This window comes from Typopeltis vanoorti, chromosome 16 (genome assembly GCF_054136105.1).
Source record: "Typopeltis vanoorti isolate ZY-2024b chromosome 16, IOZ_Tvanoo_1.0, whole genome shotgun sequence".
NCBI classification, from domain to species: domain Eukaryota; kingdom Metazoa; phylum Arthropoda; class Arachnida; order Uropygi; family Thelyphonidae; genus Typopeltis; species Typopeltis vanoorti.
The window spans coordinates 26,366,315-26,389,166 of NC_143564.1; the positions used below are offsets into that span (position 1 = coordinate 26,366,315).

General features: G+C 36.5%; 1 protein-coding gene across 8 annotated transcripts in view; it reads right to left on the bottom strand.

The window, feature by feature from the left end:
* Positions 1-22,852, bottom strand: part of Rph (Rabphilin) — a 695,894-nt gene that overhangs the window by 156,464 nt on the left and 516,578 nt on the right. For all 8 annotated transcript variants that reach the window (XR_016549578.1, XM_090406051.1, XM_090406050.1 and 5 more), the window contains 2 exons: positions 17,770-17,844; positions 9,044-9,153 (listed from right to left, as the gene is read on the bottom strand). Coding sequence is in view for 7 of the 8 variants with exons in the window: in XM_090406051.1 (XP_090262177.1) it covers positions 9,044-9,153; positions 17,770-17,844 (185 nt within the window). In the remaining variant the exon portion in view is untranslated. The remainder of the gene's footprint in view (positions 1-9,043; positions 9,154-17,769; positions 17,845-22,852) is intronic.

Consider the following 22,852-nt stretch of genomic DNA (forward strand, 5'->3'; position numbering starts at 1 on the left):
GATTCCACACACTACAGGATTAATTAAAGAAGGGCTTCAAATGGCTAATAAATTGTAACGTCGTTTTCTTACACATGATCCAAATACTGAATGAGCTGAACAGTTTAAACATGAACTGAAGTCACGTATGGTGCAATATGAAGAATTACACAAAGAACACAAAAATCTAGTCAAAATAGGATCTCAACGATTAATTAGAGAGTTCATGGTAAAAAAAAAAAGCAATCTTCAGAATTATTGGAAATTAGTGCAAATTTAGTTCCTTTTACTGAAGAAAATGTTTCATCATTGCAGTATTAACAGGATGGCCAAAGTTTTCAAGTGATATAAGTGATTTAATTCAAGTCTCACACAAAAGAATGAGCTAATCAGAAAGTGACAGCAAATAAAATTGAACTAATAACCATATGCGCAGGCGTATTTGGGCCTTTTCGAATTTCTGTTTTATTAGTGATAAGCTATTTTCTTTAAGAAAGATACATATGTATATACTTTAAATAAGTATTTAAAATAAAAAATAATATTCCATTAAAATTAAAAAGAGTTTCATTCAATGATTTTCACATGTTTTGTTTGAAAATAACTTATTGTTTGTATAGAGTTTTCACATCTGAAACCATTCTATTTTTTCATATGCACAGTGTCCTTTTTTACATGTTTTTTTCTGGAACCAATCTACCGTGTAAATGGAGAATTGGATGTATATATGTATGTGTGTGTGTGTGTGTGTGTGTGTGTGTATATATATATATATATATATATATATATATATCATTCACATAATAAGCATTCACAGAACCCACATGGACCATCATCCTCATCTACCATGTGTTGAAACCACTCACAATACTGCATTCTTTGAACAGGATCATCTTCATTCTTTGCATGTAATAATCTTGGGATGTAAACTTACCATTTAGCTACTTTAAGATTGCACTGCTAACTCCTGTCTCACGTGCACATTGTGTGGTAGACTTCTGTGGTGAGCATGTAAACTGTTTCAGCACCATAGCCAAGGAAGCAGGACTTGTTGCTGTGTGAGGCCTCCCAGATCTTTCGTTCTGCACATCACACAGTACCATGGGTCTCAAATTTATCACGAATACGTGCAATTGTCAGGCATGTTGGAGGTTGTGTTGGAAACTCATGCCTCCATTGTCATTGAACTTCAACAACATTCTTAAATTTGAAATACCACTTTAAAATGGTCTTGCATTCTTCAAACAACAATCATCCCTCGGCCATTTTGTTTGACTGTCCTACTGGTCATGTGTTTATGCTAGTATTCATGTGAGGAACGACATCTTTTGAGAAAACATCATACTACACATTGCTACTATAATTCGATCCAACTTAAAAAAGTCTAGATGAAATCTGTTCAAGCACGTATACATTTTTTTGATAGACTCTGTATATGCAACAGAACCATAATACTTTACTTTTACATGTCAAGTTCTTTCTCATAATTACACAATCCATTATGATTTTCACAATTCTTTAACCTTTAATTAACATTACTTTGCCTTTCATCAACCTATTATACTTTTCCTTAAACTCATAAATTAAGAGAGTGCTCAGGTAATTTATTCCATTCACTCTTCAAGCAACAAATTTAGTCTTCATGCTCTTGCTAACTCTATGTTTAGACACTTCAAGAGGTAACATCCTTTGTTCTCTTGCTACTTGTCATATATTAAAATATTTCTTCTGTATCAATCCAATAAAACTCTAATAAATTATGTATTTCTATCATATTCCCTCTTTTCTGCTTATTAGCTAAACTTTGTAATTCTAACATCTTCAGTCTATCCTCATAGGGAGCATTCTGCCTAACTATCACCATCTTTATTACTAATTTCTGTCTCCACCACTGCTCATTCCCAAGAAAGCCAGACTACCAGGCAAATTAGTGTCCATGTGGCTTATCAATGGCTTATGTCCATGCGGTTAGCCTATTGGCTGTGCGCTTCGCAACCATATGCCTGGGGAAGGAGTGTCCTAGGTTCGATTCCCGTCGATGACACGAGGAGCTTAAGGATCATCCTCAGCCATAGCCGTGGGCCCCGTGAACACACACAGATACAGTCAGGAATACTAAAGACAATCCCTCCAGCCATAGGTCTGAATTTTCAGCTATGCTGGTCCTGAGCCTGGATAAAAATAAGGGGGATTGAGGTGGTGCCATATACCTCCCCGTAAAAGGGGCTCACGGCTATTGAATCCCCATATGAAATGAAATGAATGAATGAAGAAATATATAACAGTAACAATGTCCCAATATATTCCAGATGTTACATAGGAGGGGTAAACAGAGGAGATGCATAACAGATGATTAGTGAGATTAAGCATGTAATCTGAAAAAAGAAGAAGGCAGCATTATGAGAATATTTACAGTCTTATAATGTTGGAGGCGAGAAGCAGTAATCACTTACATGACAAATGTAAAGACATAGCTAGAGAAGGGAATTGGTAGGTATGGAAAGAAAAAGTGCATTAGGGTAATAATTACCAATGAAGCAAAGATGTGTGCTATATGGTTGTTTGGATATTATTATTATTATTATTATTATTATTATTACCCAAGAAGATCCCATGGAGTCAAAGACTCATCTAGGAGGTCCTTTTATCATACACACAGCTCATCTATCATATTCCTGTCTATCGTATTCCCTCTTTTCTTCTTATTAGCTAAACTTTGTAATTTTCACATCTTCAGTCTACCCTCATAGGGAGCATTCTGCGTAACTATCATCATCATCTTTATTACTCATTTCTGTCTCCACCACTTGCTCATTCCCAAGAAAGCCAGGTTACCAGGCAAATTAGTGCCCATGTGGCTTATCAATGGCTTATGTCCATGCAGTTAGCCTAGTGGCTATGTGTTTCGTGCAACCACATGCCTAGGGAAGGAGTGTCCTAGGTTCGATTCCTGTCGATGACATGAGGAGCTTAAGGATCTTCCTCAGCCATAGCCAAGTTGGCTCATCTTGGGCATGGACAGCAAAGACAATCCCTCTGAATTGTCAGCTATGCTGGTCCCGAGCCCGGATAAAAATAGGTGGGGGGATTGAGGTGGTGCCATACCTCCCCGTAAAAGGAGCTCACGGCTGTTGAATCACCATACGAAATGAATGAATGAATGAATGGCTTATAACCTTCCTTGTACTACTTAGTATGATTTTCAACATTAAAGTGATTACTTGAGTCATTCTGTTCACTTTTTGCAATATGCCCTTTGAAATTCAACTCCACATCCACCATAATCCCCAAACCCTAGCCTCATCAATTGTTTGCAGTACAATTCCATCAATATAATAAGACACAGCTTGTAATCTTTTCAGCCTTAAGTGCATCATAACCTTACACTTTTCCACACTACTAGCCACTAATTTTTGTGTACAGTGTTAGTCTATTTAAATTATCCTGCACAATCTATGCATTACCTTTAGTAATTATTGCCCTTTCCAATTCTGCAAAAGCAAACAAATTAAATAGCAGCAGTTCTAATATGGAGCCCATTGTTACATCACACTGGTCACCTGTGCCAATTAATTATTCAAATCTAATTATTAACAATTATCTTGTATCTTCTCATTCATTCAGTGTATCTAGAACCAAAAACAAGATAAACCACAATATAGGGAAAATTTGGCAGTGGGTCAGTAGCCTATAAGGAATGCAGAGGTTTTAATCCAATGTCCAATTGAGAAAGAAGCCTCAAAGAGTCAAATCTTGATAATACTTGCCTGTTACCAAGATCTGCTTTTAAGCGATCACTGCAGATTATACAAAGATTATTATTACTATTATTATATAAAGTTTTAAATATTATTAAAAATTATAGTTATAGCTAGTGTCATGAATGAATACAATGGTATATTTGAGATGTGCTAAGAAACCAGTGTTTTAAATAGTTTTTTTTTTCTTATATGCTATATTATTATATATATGCTATATAATTTCTTATAGCTATGTTTTTTTCATGCTGGATAAAGGTGTTCTTTAGAAGTGTTTGTTATTGTAATTTCATTCATTTGCATCCTCTTGCTGTCTGTTTTTGCTCCTACCTTCTGATTTCCGAAAATGGAATCCATAAAACATGGAAAGCTTTGAGTTTTGCCCTGGATTTTTCTCAGTGGATGCATTGTGAGAATTGTTTTATGTACACATCGAAATCACAACTGTTTTATGTACACATTTTTTGACATCAAAAAATGTCAACAATTTGTGGATTTTGTATGTGAGAAATTAATGATAGGTTAGAACATTTTGTAATGGGAGCTAATATTGCCAGTAGTAAACAAAAATTGGATGTAAGTGTTAATAATGATAACAAAGGGGCTGAAGTGGAAGAGCTTAAGGAGGAGTTAATGAAAATGAAGAGATGATTGATGAAAATGAATGATGAAATGAAGCATCTGGAAGATGAGATTAAACATCTAAACAGAGCTTGATTGATGTGAATGAGAAGGAAGAAGTCTTATGAAGGAAGAGCGAAAGGATATAACTGTATATCATTGTATGGGGATTTAATTATTAGAGGTATGGTGAATAACAATGTACACAAAACATGCTTTCCTAGTGGAGCATTGAAACAAATAACTGAGGCTTTGCAGAAAAATAAAGAGTGGGAATCAGATTTAGTGGTAGTTGAGGGCACAAATGACTTAGCAAAAAAAAAAAAAAAGGAAAGCAGATAGGACTTGAGGAAGTTGTTGTTGGTAGGAGCTAAAGGATAATAGTATTGTTGTGAAAGTGGTCATTTTGTCGCCCAGTTTTGATAATGGTGAGTTGAGAAGGAAAGCAGAGATAATGAAGAGCAAAATGGCTGAGTTATGTGAAACAAAGGGAGTTCAGTTTGTGAAAGGAAGTTGGAATGGTTTGAGGTTGATGGACTGCATTTGAATAGGTTTGGTGTTGGACATTTAGAGAAGCTAATGTTTGCTGAGGAGGCACAGAATCCAGATATTAATATAGCTATGATCAAAGGGTGAATGTGAAGCAGGATAGCATAGTGAAACATGCTGTAGAACAGGAGGAAGATGAATAGAAGGCTGAAGATGCGATTGTGGTAGGACACAGTGATGGAATGCATAAATTTGGGAGATGAGATGGGTATGAATGACAATCAGAGTCATAATCAGGGAAACAGGTATGGTCCCTGATTAGAGAGAGAGGTGTGGTATAGTAGCCAGAGTAGAGAGTGATGGTTTTGGTTGGATAGCCTCAAAGACAGAGGAGAGTGCTATCTTTGTATAAAAATGTAAGGGGTATTTGAAATAAGAGAGCTGAATTTGTTGCATTAATTGAGCCAGCATACCCAAAGATAACTGGTGTAAGTGAAACTCTGTTTGTCTCGGATGTACTGTCAGGAATAGAAATGGAAGGATATATGATTTTCCATAAGGATAGGGAGGGGGGGGTAGTACTGTTAATGACTGCTGAGAAATTGTGTCCACAAAGAGTCAAAGTTGAAAATGGTTGAAGTTGCATGTTAACATTTTGAAACTGTGGGTGTGAAGGCAAAATTAACAGACCAGTGTATCAAATAAGATGATAACGGCCAGGGAATGTGGAAAATACTGACTGTGAAATGTTTAGACAAATTGGTTGGGCATGTAAAAAGAAGATGGCAATACTTTAATTATATGAATGTAGGAAAATATAGTGTATGTAAACAAGGACAATGAATTTTTTTGAATTTCTGAGGAATAGCTATCTTAAGTAGCATGTGACAGAAGTAACATGAGGTTTTAGAATACTGAATTTTTTGATATCCTCAACTGGCAGCTAGTTTTAACAACTAGCTGCCAGTTGGTGAGAGTGATCATGCAGTACTTGTTTGGGAAGCAGTGAAACAAGAAAAGGTTAATGCCAAAAAAAGGATATATGTGAATTATAAGGTGGGTGATTATAGAAAGCTCTGTAATTAACTGGCATCAATAGATTGGATTGATGGGCCTTGCAGAAAAGATACTGACAGTGCATAGGAATTCATAAGATAGTATCTGACAGAAGTTATGTATCACTACATAGTAAGAGTTAAGCGAATAAACAGAGCAGGAGTGAAATGGATGAACAGCGAACTCAAGAAAGCTGTGTTGGAAAAGAAAATGCTATGGAAGAGGTACAAGACAGTTGGTGGTGATCAGATGCATGAGAAATACAAAGTGCAAGCTAGAAAGGCAACAAGCATTTTAATGAAAGAAAAGGTGCAGTGTGGTAAAGGATAAGAGAATTCTTCCAGTACATGGCAAGCAAGAAGAAGAGGAATTATGACAGGTTGACACTAGTGGATAGTGACATGTTAGCAGGGCATTGCAAAGGATATACTGAAATTATTTAATGGACACTTCATTAGTGTATATCATTTTGATGTAAATGATGATGTGCAATATGTAGAAGTGAGGCAAGTGTTAGGAGAATTAGAGGTGAAAGAATAAGAGGCATATTAGGTGCTAGATGTTAATAAGGCTGTGGGAATGGATTAATATATCACCATATATTTTTAAGGAATTTGCAAAACAGTCAGCTATGCCATTGATCTGATTATTTAATGAAAGTTCTGCAGTGGGTAAGGTTCCTAAGGAGTGGAAAGAAAGAAAAACAGTACCACTCCATAAGCATGTTCTAAGATAGAAGTTCTAATTAAAGATGTCTGCATATCTAGTAGTTGTAGTCAAGGTATTAGAGAAGTTGGTTAGAAGCAGAATACAGGATTAGGTTGATGGAGATAGGATACTTGATTATTGTCAGCATGGGTTTGTAAAGGGGAGGTCTTGCTTTATTTGCAAATTATGATAATGTAACAAGTGTGATAGATAAGAGAGATTCATATACAATTATATTCTTGGACTCTGCAAAAGCATTTGGTAGATAATCTCATGAGAGGTTGCTGTACTAACTGCAGAGGTTGGGAATGGATAGTATATTGGTTAGATGGATTGGAGATTGGCTCCCCTGAATGATACCAGCAAGTTGTACATGATGGAGCAGTGTCACAAAAAAAGAGGTTAACTAGTGGCATGCCACAGGGTTCTACTCTTTTGCTCCTGCTGTTTAACTTGTTTGTTAATCATATTTCATGTGGACTGACTGGGATCTTCAGTGTTTGCTGATGATACAAAGTTAGGGAGAATAATAAGTAGCATAGCTGATGTTAATTGCTTTCAGGAAGATTTAAATTTAAATAGCTTGGACAATGAGTGGAGTTATAGTTTTAATATTAATATGCGCAAGGTGTATTTTGGTGCAGAGATATAAGGCTGTGTACTCTATTGATGGCACTGTACTGCAAGAAGTGGATGAGATTTGAGATCTGGGAGTGACAGTTGACAGTAGACTGAACAGAGGGCATACTGCAAGTATTGCGAAGGCTGCACATCATATTGCTGACATGATAAGATGTACACTGACATGTAGAGATAAGGAGGTAGTTGTGCTACTGGTTAAAACACTGGTTATACCACACTTGGATTATTGTGCTTAGATTTGGTCATGTAGTGCTCAATGTGATGTGGAAACGTTGGAGAAGGTCCATAGATGAGTGACTAAGACAATATCAGGACTTTGAAATGATGTTATGGAGAGAGATTAAAGGAATGTAAATTACAGAGTTTACAGAATGTAAAATTACAGAATGTAAAATCCTCTTAGAAACATTTCATTACTAAGAGGATTTTATTCCTGGAAGTTGTATAAGAGTGTGGGCAAGAAGACTGAGAAGTAGATTTTTTTGATGGAGAATTGTGAGTGAATGGTATCAGATGATGATTTTAATGCAGAGAGTGCTAAGGATTTTAAGGTTCAATATGATAAATATGCTGTCAGTTGAATAACTTTTCCATGATGAGTCTGATGACTCCATGAAGGATGTGCTAATAATAAATAGAATATTATTATTATTACATAGGAGTTTTTGGACTCATCGGCACACTACTCCACTACACAAATTCTACATCTTCTCTACTTAATCCTCCAACTACTCACCGGCACTATTACTATCAACACATAACACTATCTGCTGTCTGCCACTACCCAATAATAATTTATTTCTAACAACCAGTATTGTGCATAGCACTAAGTATTTGGAAACACTGTCAAGGTTATTCAAAAATAGTTACTATGCTAAGATTATAAAGTACTCAAGATTATTTTTCACAAACACTACTATGCTTTACCAATAATACAAGCACACATACTGATGTCACCATGTAATATTATTATTATTATTAAACAAGACCTCATGGAGTCAAAGACTCATCTGGGAGGTCCTTTTATCACACACACACACACATCTCATCATACCGTGTCTTGAACACACTTAAACTCCTTGCAGATACCACACTCTCAGGCAAGGCATTCCAATCAATCACAACTCTGCACGAAAAAACCTGCCTCTCACTCCCCTACTCACACCCTCTTTATACAGTTTCCAGGGATGACCTCTGGTTCTCCCCTGATCTCCCACTATTCTCTGTAGAACTTCTCCACCATTGGTCTTATAACAACCCCTTACCAACTTGTAGGTCTCTATCATATCTCCCCTCTTCCTTCTCTCCACCAGATGATTCATCAAGATGCAATTCTTATCTTCTTTCCAACATAATTAGTAATCTTATATATATATATATATATATATATATTCATATTTGTCTGAATGAATGTATGAAGGTGAAAGACAATCATAAACATTCATGCCATAGGCAGGATCCAGCAATGGGAGAAGCCTTCACCCAGCAGGGGAAAATGCTGGTGCATATTTTTGTGCATTTGCCATCTAAGGGCTTTATTTATCTCATCTCTCTTTTCTCAAATTCCATAAATTGTAGTTTTTTTTTTTTGCGTTGAAGAACCATGCACACAACACAAGATAATATTAAATAATTATTCTATTATTTTACATGTAGATTAAGGCCACATATTTTAAATTAAGCAAGATAGTAGAAGGGAATTAAAAGATATTTGATAAAAATGCATAATATGAATGTTATAAAACTGACTTTGTAATAAAATTTGATTTTTATAACCATTCAAAACTTACCTAAGTGTTTTTTTGGCAATATCATATTCATTTAACCCATAGTATGTCACTGTTTCATTGAATTCTGGATTAAGAGTTTTATGTACTGTTCTTGTTCTTAGTTTGTCTAGCTATAATAGAACAAAAAAAAATCATATATGAATTCTAAGAGATATATGGTTCTTGCATGATATAAAACAATATAAAATTCAACAAGTAGTACACATACACAATAGTTTATAACTAACCTTAAAACATACAATATTTTAAAACGAGTAGACAGTCTTGACAGTACTGTTAGCTTATTTTAACTGTATTGCTTCACAACACAGAATGATAAGAAAATAATTAACATTTATTAACTTACTGGTTGATATTTTGCTTGTATTATATCCAGCAAATTATACCAATCTGTTGTTGTTTCATGTGCTGTGTTGCTTCAGAGCACAAGAACAGTTTGCTCATGTGCTCTGAAGATGCTGGATATAATATCAGCAAAATATTAGCTAATAAGTTATAAATTAAAGATGCCAAGATATTATATTCTTGGTTTCATCCTTCATCCTTGTGTGTGTGTGAAGTCACTTCATGACTGGATTACTTGTATATAGAGGCTAATGACTTCATATCAATTGCCTTGGTATCCCATAATGCAATGCACACATCCTTATAGACATGTATAATGTTATGCATCATGGGAAAGAGCCACTACCCAGACTGATTTCGACCTTTATCGAGATGAAAAAGTAAAGGGGCCCTAGAATAGTTAGTATAGAGGTGCAAGAGGGCATGCTGATAAACAGTATGAGAGATAGAGAAAAGGCCCCAGCTCTTTTATATCATCATATAGCCAAAGGCTATCAGCTTTCCTTTATCACCAATCTCATATAAATGAACAACCAAAAGACCAATTGAAACTAAAGTGCAAAGATGACTAATACCCAGGTGATGGGTATTAGTCATCTTGAGATGGCCTTCTCTACCTGGGATTGCTCTCCAGTCATCCCTGCAATTACTATAAGATCACATTGAATTAAGAGAATGGAACTATTTAAAAAACGTCTCAAGCAAGAATAGACAGAATTTTATCTCCCCCTGGTGAATATTGCATAATGTGGGTGGTCTACACCAGTGCTTCCCAAACTTCTGGATATCAGGGCCCCTTTGCAAAAAATTAAAATATTTCACGGCCCCCCTCGAAACAAAATCGTAATAGAGAGATATATTATTATAATATTTATTGTATTTATATTCAATACAAAGTTTATATTCAATTTAAATTCAATACAAATACAAAGCATACACAGCGAATATTGCAAAAATCAAATGCATATATTACGTTTTTTGCCTCTTACCGTTTGGTTCTGAAGACGATGCGGGCTGTTCAATATGAAATACTGTCCTTTTTTTTTGAGTCTGTTTCTGCTTCTTCTGATTGTTCGCGGGAATTTTTTATATTTTTTATCAGCCACTTATCCATCTCAGGGTTACATTTTTTAACGTAGAATAGATCAAATAATATCACTACTTACCGATACTGGCACACCACAGACTGATAACATGAAATTAGTGAATATTACCTGAATAAGGGAATCCTGGACCAGGAACATTTTTCTCTTTTGTGACTTTTCTCCCTTTACGCTAATTAAGCCTAACGCGAAACAGACAGCAAAGGCAGGTTATTAAAACGTGGATATGATTGGTGCGGTATTGACAAAATATCGTGCGACCGAAAGATAAAAGCATAGCTGACAATTGAGTTGAAATGCTAACTCTCTTCAACTGAATTCCATGTGTGAAACTGCCATAACATTCATTATATATATATATATATTACTTAGTTTTAACACTTTTACGAATTTTAACACGTTCGGTTGAATTTTATTGCTGCCTTGGGAAATCGAACTCACACACATCTAATTAATAACAATAGTTTTTAGTTAGATACTGTGTTTGCCCATGCAACATATGGTTTTGCTTCAGTCTATACAGCATAGTTTCTGTACGAGGGGACATGTGATTCATTAATTAGTGTTTTTATCCCAGTTGTCTCTAATTGCACTTTTGTTGAGAAATATATTACACAGACTCCTCATATGTTATTCACTGACATAATAAAAGTAGTTGTTTTTATTGCCTCTGCAGTATAGTGTCTGTTAGGGAGGGTGTGTTGTTTACCACTGCAAGCGAGTTACTATCTCCCCACATGAACTTGTTTAAGCTTTTTTTCATGTGTGAAGTATATGCGAAACTTTTATTGGTAACAGAAAACTAGCTCGGATGACAGTGATAATATAAAACGAGTTTTGATATGTATATAAAGTCAATATCAACAGTCCCTGATTACGAACGCGTGATCAAAGGGACAGGAAGATTTGGAGCTTCCCTGGAGAGCATTCGAAGTAAATACAATTAACCACTGATTTGAAATGCAACATATGAATAAACGATATTTACTAATATTCATTAAGTGCCGAAATACACAGGAAGCAAAGTTTGTAAACCAACACCAATGTGTGAATTTCGCCATTAAAATATAAAAAATAACAAAAAAGAAATAAATAATAAAAGTTAAAGACGTTTCTTTTAAAATAAAAAAATCTACTTAGTCTTAAAACATTTTAAATTTGTTTTCATTATTTCACGGCCCCCCTCAACAAAACCTACGGCCCCCAGGGGGGCCGCGGCCCACAGTTTGGGAAGCGCTGGTCTAAACCATCTAGTCAAAAATTTGATATCTACTAGAATGCTTCTTTCTAAATACGAACATCGAATTGTCTGACAGAACAATAAAATTTCCACAGTACAATATTATAAAGCATTTGGATGTCATATTACTGGTTTTCAAATCCATGTTTTCTTTCTAACCTTCCATGAATGGTATTTTAACCGGCGATTGGTTACATTTTCTCACCTCACCCGGTGCTGGTGAGGTGGGAAAATGTAACAAAAGTGGTAAGGTGGGGTCCCACAGACCCACCCAAATAATGTAGTGTATTATAAAAATCCATATCTTTTTAATCAATATTAGTGGATTCTCTATGGATTCTTCCTCTGAAGATTCTTCCTCACAGTCTTGTTCTGTGAGGAAGTGTCATGGTTACTGACTAATTCTAAATCAATTTCACTATCATCATCTCTGCTAAATGGCTCCTCGTCTGTCAAAGTGTCATCTATAAGTTGACGTAACCTCTGTTCTTCCTGCTCATAACTCATCTGGTAAAAAAAAAAAGATATTATTCTCAAAATACCCTCTAAATATTTACGGAAACGTTTTTGCTTATAGTCGGTATGTAAAAATATAGAAGACACAGCAGTAACGATAATATTTTAGTAGAATATACATGAAAACAACTTACATTTTGGAAGTAAATATAGTGGGGTCTAGTGGATCCCAGCACACTTCACACCTCTGCACACTAAACTTGCTAGTGTGCAACAGCCTGTTGTCTATGGTGTCGAGTAGCGGGTTACGGGAGGTGAAGCTATACTAAGGCATGACTCACTGCTACATGTTGTTAAAAAGTTATAGTCAATTTAAAATCTTTGGGGTCTGTGACACTCCACCTTACTAACAGCAGGTTAATTCATTAATTATAAAATTCAAAATTCTCTTCTTGTTGCTGATAGGTGATTGGTACTGCAAAAAAAATAACCTATTTTGTTGTAAGTAATGGAATGTCCAACACATTACATATTCTGTTCCAAACTGCTGGCCTGGTTAGTCGAGTAGTTAGCATATCTGCTCTCCAGCCAAAAAGCTGCGTGTTCATGTAGATGATGATAGTACTTGTGGTTCATTATAGTTGGTGGAGACGGAGAATTATAGAGTAGGTGCCCTCCCTAGATGAGTCTTTAGACTCCTTGTCATGCAAAAATAATAATAAAATGAAATAAAATAAAATAATAAATATGTACAGCAAGAGGGCAGCTGTAGAATGCATATTCTACTGTTTCCTGTGACAGATGTCCGATCTGTTATTGGATCTCCGATATTAAAGTACCTCCATTTGATAGTATTGACTGGAAGATAGCCATATGCAATTCTCCAAGGAAGATCCTTCCTGTTAGGGTATCCTTGGAACTTCAATAAGTTATGAAAGAAACTGTTGTTTTCAGTACCCAAATGTGGAAGTTAGTGGCAAAAGAGACTAAACATTTCTTTATACCAAAATTTCTTTTTTTTTTTTTTTTAATGGAAAGAAAGTCAATGCCAGAGTGTTGTAGGTCTTAGAGTTAAGCACACAGTGTTGTAGTATTTAGGAACAATCTCAGCTTTTGGACTGACCTTTATAATCATTTACTCCAAACAGGGGAAAATGAAAACCCAGGTAGTACAGGAGAAGGTCTGCACATGTGTCACTGGTCTGCAATATTTTATAGATTTCTGAAGCTGTATTGCTTAAATAGCAGAATTTTAAGACTGGAAATCCAAATCTTCCATGCTTCTTTGATAGGTGAAGAAATTTCTTTTTAACTTCTTGCTAATGGCCGGATCAAAAAAAAATTGCACAGGCTTACTATATAATTGCTTTCCTTCAGCTTCTGTGATGCCTGTAATATTAATTATGTACAACTGAGCAGGAAAGATTATGGTTTTGAGTACTATGGCTATAGAAGAAAAGGAAAGTGGCCCTATTTTCCAGTCTTCAAGGGATTTCAAAGTTCTTGAACTGGTAATATTGGGTAAGTGGAGAAAGGAATTCCAAGTTTAATGATGGATTTGCTCTTAGGCATTAGTCCAAAAGGAATGTCTATAAGATCCCACTTTCCAAAAACTTTTAATTTTGTCTTGTCTGCATTAGTAGTTAATCCACTGATCTTGCTGAATTTTTTCAAAATACCAAAAAAGAAATATAGAATCATTATCCTTGAAAGTGCCCACTATGTCATTGGCATATGCTAATACCTTATTTTCCTTCTTAGTTGAAGGAACTGTTATTCCTCACACAGCCATGTGTATTGTTGACTTCCTGCAAGAAAGGTTCAAGAACCAATGCAAAGAGCAATGGACTAAGAGGGCAACCTTGCTTGACTCCTTTTCGAATTTTTACCGGGTCTGACAGGAACCGATTAACTAGGAGGCAGGTGGTTGAATTGGCATATTCTTTGATGATGGATAACAGCTTTTTTTTTTTTTTACCTACACCAATTTGTTGGAGGATGTGGAACAGAAAGTGAAGCCGGACATTATCAAATGCTTGAGTAAGGTCTATTGATAGCATTGCCATTGACGTATTAACTAAGCGAATTAGATCACATAACAGAATATATGATTTCTGCATTACTTCAGCCTTGGTATTTCTTCTGGATCTGACTCCCACTGATGATGGGTTGCTTGCTTCCTGGGGAGTAGAGAGGCTCTACTTGGTGGTGGGTTTTTGCCTGTCAATGAGTGGAACCACTGCTGAAATTCCTGTCCTGGAGTGATGAGTTTAGTAGTGATCCTTTAGGGTCACTCAGTGAGATTTTGGAGAGATATTCCAGCACTGTAACATAACTCGATAGAGATCAAAACCAGTCTGGATAGTGGTCCTTCCCATAATGCATATCATTAACACATTCTCAAAAGGATGCATGTTTTGCATTATGGGATACTAAAGCAACTGATATGAAGTCATTAGTCTCTATATACAAGAAACCCAGTTGTGAAGATACTTCAGGTGCAAACTTTGTTTGCTTACACTTGGATAAAGGTTGGTCGATTGGTAGAGCCTCTGCTACTAATGGCTCAGTTAAGTAAGTTTGAGCACGGTTAGTAGTTGGAAGGGGACCAATCATTCGATGCTGTTGGCACACTCTTTCTCGATGAGTCTTTGTACTCCCTGGAGGTGTCAAATAATAATAATAATAATAATAAAGGATTAAACCGAAAATATAATTTCTTGACATCTTTAATTTAAAATTTATAAGGGGGGGTCTATAAGAGAGCACTGAAGGTTTCTTGGAAAGATAAAAGAACTAATGAACAGGTATTGAAGTTAATGAGAACCAAAAGAACAGTCATGGAAGACCTTATAAAGAAAAAGTACAAGATAGCAGGACACATATTAAGAGAATCAACAGGGAAAACATATCTGGAAATACCGGAGGGAAAATTAGAGGGAAGAAGATTTCCTGGCAGATCAAGAACTTCTTGGATTGATGATGTAAAGAAGTGGATGGGTAACAAAAGGTATTATGAGATCAAAAAGATGGCAAAGGAACAGACACTCTGATGTACCATGATTTCTAACATCCAAATTGGAGAAGCTACTTAAGAAGAAGAATCAGTTGTTATTGTATTAAATGTGGAAGAAATTTTTCATAGAATTTGAGAAGGATCTTTGCATGGAGAACAGCTGGCATATAATACATTGCCTGACAGTAAAGAGAATGCAGACATTTTGAATGAATTTATAGTGCAGTATGATGAGCTTTGTGTGTTATGGTGTGCCTCTCACAATGAGTCTTATGGCTTCATGGTGGTCTGGTGTTAATAATAATATAAATCATATAGTTACATGTGTGTGCATGATATACTGATGTTAATGTGTATGGGATATTTATTGTTTGGTATATTTTAGAAAGTAGTGTTTTGTTATGATAATTCTGTCTAATAGAGTTGCTATTGTCAAAAGTGGACTTCTCTTCTGCAGCTTCTCCCACTTAAGTGGGGTTACTGTTGATTATGAGTCTCCTCCACACCTTCCTGTCTTGGGCTGTCACCACATCCAAGTTCTTCATTCTCAAGTCCTCTTCTACCAGCTCCCTCCATCTCTTCTTTGGCCGCCCACGCTTCTGCCTTCCTTGCACATCCATCTGCATGACCCTTCTTCCCACATATTCGTCCTCCCTCCTCATCACATGACCAAACCATCTCAACCTTGCCTCCTGTATTTTCGCTCCTAAGTTCGTAACTTTCACTGTTCCCCTGACATAGTCATTTCTCAGAAGATCCTTTCTGGTCACACCGCACATCCACCTAAGCATTCTCGTCTCTGCTACTTCCATCCTGCTGATGTTATTTTTCCTCAGGGCCACAGTTTCTATAGCATATGTCATAGCTGGCCTCACTACTGTCCTATAGATTTTGCCTTTCAGATTGATCGGCACCCTCTTATCGCATAACACTCCAGCCATCTCCCTCCAATTCCTCCAACCCGCTTGTATCCAGCATCCCACTTCCTTTTCAGCTCCTCCATCTTCTTCCACTGTTGAACCTAAGTATCTAAAGTCTCTCACCTTCCTGATGACATTTCCTTCCAACTCCAGATCTGTCTCCTGTCTGCCACCCACTGTGCAACACATATACTCTGTCTTACCTCTGCTCAGTCTCATACCTCTCTCTTCCAGTACCTTTTTCCATCTTTCCAGTTTAGTTCCCGCTTCTTCTCTTGAATCTGCACACAGCAAGATGTCATCTGCATACAACATTGTCCAAGGCGCATCTTTTCTCACCTCCTCTGTTACCACCTCCATTACAATATTAAACAGAAACGGACTTAATGCTAACCCTTGATGCAAGCCAACTGTTACTTGAAAACTTTCTGTCTGTCCCAGACAGGTCCGAACACTTGTCTTCACATTTCTGTACATTTCCCGCACCAACCTGACATATTTCTCCGGAACCTTCTTCTCCCTCAGACACCTCCAGACTTCTTGCCTTGGCACTCTATTTATGCTTTCTCCAGATCAATAAATGCCAGATGTAGCTCCCTTTGTTTCTCTCGATACTTTTCCATCATCTGCCGTAACCCAAAGATAGCATCTGTTGTTGATCTACCATAATACATTATAATACAAATACATTGTAATACAATGTAATACAAAGTGTAATATATTGCCTGACAGTAAAGTGAATGCAGACATTTTGAATGAATTTATAGTGCAGTATGATGAGCTTTGTGTGTTATGGTGTGCCTCTCACAATGAGTCTTATGGCTTCATGGAGGTCTGGTGTTAATAATAATATAAATCATATAGTTACATGTGTGTGCATGATATACTGATGTTAATGTGTATGGGATAGTTATTGTTTGGTATATTTTAGAAAGTAGTGCTTTGTTATGATAATTCTGTCTAATAGAGTTGCTATTGTCAAAAGTGAACTGTTGGCATGTATTGATGATTGGAAAGGAGAAATGCTATTTTGGAATGCTACTACCAGTGCTGTTTTGCTCCTAGCCTATATTTGCATCTTTATTCATTAAATAGTGTGGTGCAGAACCATCTTTGTATTTTGTAATAACAAAATATCTGAGCATTTAAAGGAATGATGCCATGGCATTTGCATATAACTGTTCTAAGAATTCCTAGTAGAAGTACTTCTGTTGTTCTCACCTGGCATCAAATGGTGTTTCTTCAAATACATAAATGAACAATCACTTGATGACTGCTTCAGTATGCTTGATTTAAAAGAAGGAACATATTTATGTTATCATCTTGGTAAAAATTGAGTCTTTGGTCCTTTGCTTTAGCACCAGCAAGATTCCACGAATACTTACTCTTGATATTCTTCTCTTCTTATGATAATAAGAAAAGTATTATTATGTGGCATAATATGAACTAAATGAAATGAAGCTGAGGTAAACCTCAGCTCCATTTCTTTTAGTTCATATGCAGGATTAGACTGGAGTTGGTAATTAATAACAGGATGAAATAACAGGTGCAGCAATAAAACTATTGACAATAATGATAATTACAGCATTTGAAAGAATCTCTGAAACAATAGCAGTTTAAATTAAAAAAAAAAAAAGCCTTCTTACTTTGTTTCTACAAGGAAGGAGCTGCAGTTTCACATATGGATCAGAGAGTCCATTACAGTCCATGGCTCTTAGACCCTAAAATATATTTTCTTAATTATTATTATTATTATTATTATTCATTATTATTAACAAACCTATAAGGAATCAACATACTCATGACATAAGGTCTTCTCATTCAACCCAGAACATATAATATATAACTTTAAACTCATTCACTACATATTCCTACAATGTATTTTATTTACCTACCACTTTTCATGTTAGTGATATTAGAGAATGGTTTATTAGTTTTAAACAACAACTTCTAAAAATAATAAACACTTGTTGAAAATTTACACAGCAGATTTTATATTATACTTCACAAGAAATTATATTGTCACTTTCATATTATTATTATTACTCCAAGACCTCATGGAGAGGGGTGCTTAAGGATCAAAGCTGTATAACTGAGAGGAGACCTCCACATAGCCTTTAAAGGAATGCGGAGAACCGACCAGGGCTTCTGACCTAACGTCCAATCCTCACCTTCTTGTGGTGCACCCTGTTGGGTATCTACCTGGATACTGAACGAACGAGGATAGGCTGGGATTTAGCCGACCAAATTGTATTCTTACTGGTTAAACCAAAATACAAAATGATGGTACAACATGACAAAATTTCATGTCGGCTGGGGCATTGCCCGGTTAAACAAGGCCCACGTTGTTTTCGCCAGGGAACCAGGGCAAACAGCGAAAAGTCAGCTACTGGAACAATCTGAAAACACACCCCAACTCAACATCACCAGAGTTAAAGATCAGTACTATTAACATAAGAAGCCTGAATGGCAAAGAAATGGAGCTAGCTGAGGAATTAGATAAGTACCAGATCGACATAATAGGGGTGACTGAAACAAAAAATACAAAAACTGGTGAGATCTTTCTGAGCAATAAATATAAAGTGTTATATTCAGGCAATGACAATCAAAGAAAAGAAGGCGTAGCCATAGTATTCAACACAAAATATGAGGCTAATCTTCTTGAATGGCAGGCAGTCTCCAGTAGAGTAATGTGGGCAAATATGAGAATGGGGAAACTGGACAATGATACTTATTTGTGCCTATGGTCCCACAGAAGGTCCTACTAAGGTAGAAGTGGAAGAATTTTTTGAGGCTTTAGAAAAAGCAACTGACACAATGAAAAAGGAAAAGTTGGTCCTTGTTGGGGATCTAAATAGCAGAGTAGGAAATGATTGTCAGACATACAAAAATATTTTGTGAAAATTTGGAGAAAAGAGCAAAGCTAATAATAATGGCAAATATCTGTTGGATTTCTGCTCAGGACATGGACTGGTTATTACTAACACCATGTTCCAACATAAAAATGTGCACAAATTCACATGGAGAGAAGAGGTCAAGGAATAAGAAAAGTATCATTGACTATGTTATTGTTGATAGTGATGTTTTCTCCCTGGTGCAGGACACCAGAGTGTACAGAGGATTTGAAATTGAAAGTGATCACTATTTAGTCTTGAGCAGGATAAAATTGAATTTCGCATTGAAAATAATAACATGTAAGAAAGCGAATAAAAGTTGAGCAGCTTTCAGATGTGAACTGTAGACTAAAATACACAAAGATTATTGAAGAAAAAATGAAAGAGTTTGAGAACCAAACCTTGGAGATTCAGTGGCAAGCCTTGAAGAAAACCCTGATTGATTCAGCTACATAGGCATGTGGTGAAATTGTCTGCAAGGATAGAAAAATTAGAACTCCATGGTGTACATAGGAAGTTAAAGAGGCAGTGAAAGAAAAGAAGAAAGCATATCAAAAGTTCCTGGCAAATAAGTCAATTTGTGCTCTTAGAGAATCCAGAGACAAATGTAAGAAAGCTAAATACTGTGTAAAACTAGCTAAACAAAAGTCATGGGAGGACTTTGAAATAAATGAATAACAGAGGGGATAATGTACATCCTTGTCTCACACCAGATTTAACATTAAACCATCTTCCTGTACTTCAATTCTAACTGCTGACTTACAACTTAAATAAAGACCAAGTATTGCTTGATATAATGCTCCATTGACACCATATAACTGTAGCGTATTGAATAGCTTCTCTCTTGGCACCTTGTTATATGCCTTTTCCGATAAATAAATATCAAGAAGTGGCAAAATATTCTGGAGGTTGTTGAAGAAGCTTAGGAATGGAGGAAAGAATGCTGTAAAAGGAGTCAGAGATGATAAAGGTCACATGAAAACGGAAGAAAAATATATCCTTGAAGTATGGAGTAATTACTTTAAAAAACTGCTAAATGAAGCAAGCAGTGAGGACAGCACAGTAGTAAAAAACACTGGCCAGGCATGCAGTCAGGAATACATATCCATACTTGAAGTAGAAAAAGCCATCAAAGGCATGAACTGTGGAAAGGCAGCAGGAGTAGATGATATTTGACCAGAAATGCTGAAGTATGGTGGTATAAAAGTCTTACAGTGTCTGCACTGCATAGTTCAGAATGCCTGGACAGAGGGACGAATTCCCGATGATTGGAGTAGAGCTCTCATAGTATCCATATATAAAAAGGGAAATAAAACTCAATGTGAGAATTATAGAGGTATTTCTCTATTGAGTGTTCCTGGTAAGATATATGCAAGTGTACTTGCGAAACGGTTGAGAAGAATTGTGGAAGAAAAGCTTGGTGAAGAACAAGCTGGATTCAGGTCAAATAGAGGCTGTCAGGATCAGATCTTCACTTTACGACAAATAGTGGAGAAATTATGGGAATATAACAAAGATCTGTATTTAAGTTTTGTCGATTTGGAAAAGGCATATGACAAGGTGCCAAGAGAGAAGCTATTCAATACGCTACAGTTATATGGTGTCAATGGGGCATTATATCAAGCAATACTTAGTCTTTATTTGAGTTGTAAGTCAGCAGTTAGAATTGAAGGAAGTACAGGAAGATGGTTTAATGTTAAATCTGGTGTGAGACAAGGATGTACATTATCCCCTCTGTTATTTATTATCTATATGGATCACATTATGAAGGAAAGTGGTATTAAACATGATATCAACATTGTAGATGTTAATGTCAGCTCTTTGCTTTATGCAGACGATGTTATACTTCTAAAAAAATCCGCTACTAGTCTGCAAGATTCACTGACTAAATTGAATAACTGTTGTGATAGATATGGTATGAAGGTCAGCAATAAAAAGACGAAGACAATGAAAATAGGCAGAATCATTGAAAATGTCAACTGTGTTGTGAACGGAGAACCTGTGGAACAAGTAAAACATTTCATCTACTTAGGCACAATTTTTAGTGAAGATGGTAAATTAAATATAGAAATAGACAACAGAATCAACAAAGCTGGTATGGTAGGAAGTCAACTGAATAAATTCATATGAAATAAGAGAGAAATTAGTTGGAACATAAATTAGCTGTATACAAGACAGTGTTCAAACCAGTTTTAACTTATGGATCTGAGAGCTGGGTCAGAAGTAAAACACTTGACCAAAGACAAGAGACCGCAGATATGAGAGTCCTGAGAAAGATTAGAGGCGTGAACAGATGCCATCAATGGCAATATCATATGAAAAATGAGGATATTAGGAAAGAACTCGATATTGTCAGCATCCAGAATGCGTTAGCAGAGCTAATCTCAGGTGGTATGGTCACTTAAACAGAATGGGCGAGAAAAGATTAGCAAAACAAGTGTTCTCTGCCAGGTTGGCAGGAAAATGACCCAGAGGAAGACCAAGATATAGGTGATTGATATGGTACAAAGTGCCTTAAATGATAGAAATGTAAGATCTGATAATGTTGGAGTCTTGACAAGTAGCAGACCGATTTGGAGGAAAATTGTAGATAGGAAGTTAGTAATGATGTAAATTTTTCATGTGCTACTATGATATCCTGTACACCCCTTGAGGGTACATGGCAGGAATTTGATGATGATGATGACCTCATGGAGTCAAAGACTCATCTGGGAGGTCCTTTTATCACACACACACATCTCATCATACCATGTCTTAAACACACTCAAACTCCTTACAGACACCACACTCTCAGGTAAGGCATCCCAATCATTCACAACTTTGCACAAAAAAAACCTGCTTCTCACTCCCCTACTCACACCCTCTTTATACAGTTTCCAGGGATGACCTCTGGTTCTCCCTTGATCTCCTACTATTATCTGTAGAACTTCTCCACCATCAATCCTATAACAACACCTTACCAACTTGTAGGTCTCTATCATATTGGTGAGAGTGACCATAAGGTCATGACTTGGGAGGTGGCTAAAGGAGTCGAATTTACAATTAAGACAGGGTATATGTGGAATTACCGGGCTGGTAAGTATGACAAGCTTAGGTGTGTGCTTGGCTCAATGCCATGGCATGTAAAACTGCAAGGGCTGGATGTTGATGGTGCATGGGAGGTGGTTAAGAACTGTTTGCAGGAGGCAATGGTTGACTGTATACCAAGAGTCCGAATAATAAATCAGGTAGGGGTTAAATGGATGAATAACACTATTAAGCTTGAGCTGCAAAAAAAGAAACAATTGTGGAGGAAATTTAAGGACAAGGGTGACCATCAGGTGCATGAACAGTATAAAGCTCAGGCCAGGATGGTAACAAGGGTGGTAAGAAAAGCAAAAGCAGATTACGAAAGGAAATTGGCCATGCAGGCTAAAGAGAATCCCAAACAGTTTTTTCAATATGTTGCAAGTAAAAGGAAAAATGCTCATGGTAGAATGATCTTAAAAAATGCTGAGGGTAGGGAGGTAACTGAATCAGTCGATGTTGTGGAATTACTGAGCGAGCACTTTGCAAGAGTATATCATCCAGGTGGTGGCTTTGCGGAAATGGAGGAACCAACAGCTTATACTGGAATTGTGATGAATGAGGTAGAGGTAACTAGTCTATTACAGAACCTCAATGTCAATACATCTGTGGGATTGGATGGTATACCAGCTCATGTCGTACGTGAAGCGGCCAAAGAATTGTCAGTGCCCTTGACCATTATGTTTAATTTGAGCCTCAGGACTGGGTCAGTCCCAAGGGGGTGGAAAGAGGGGAAAATAGTTCCACTGCACAAAGGTGGTTCCAAGGC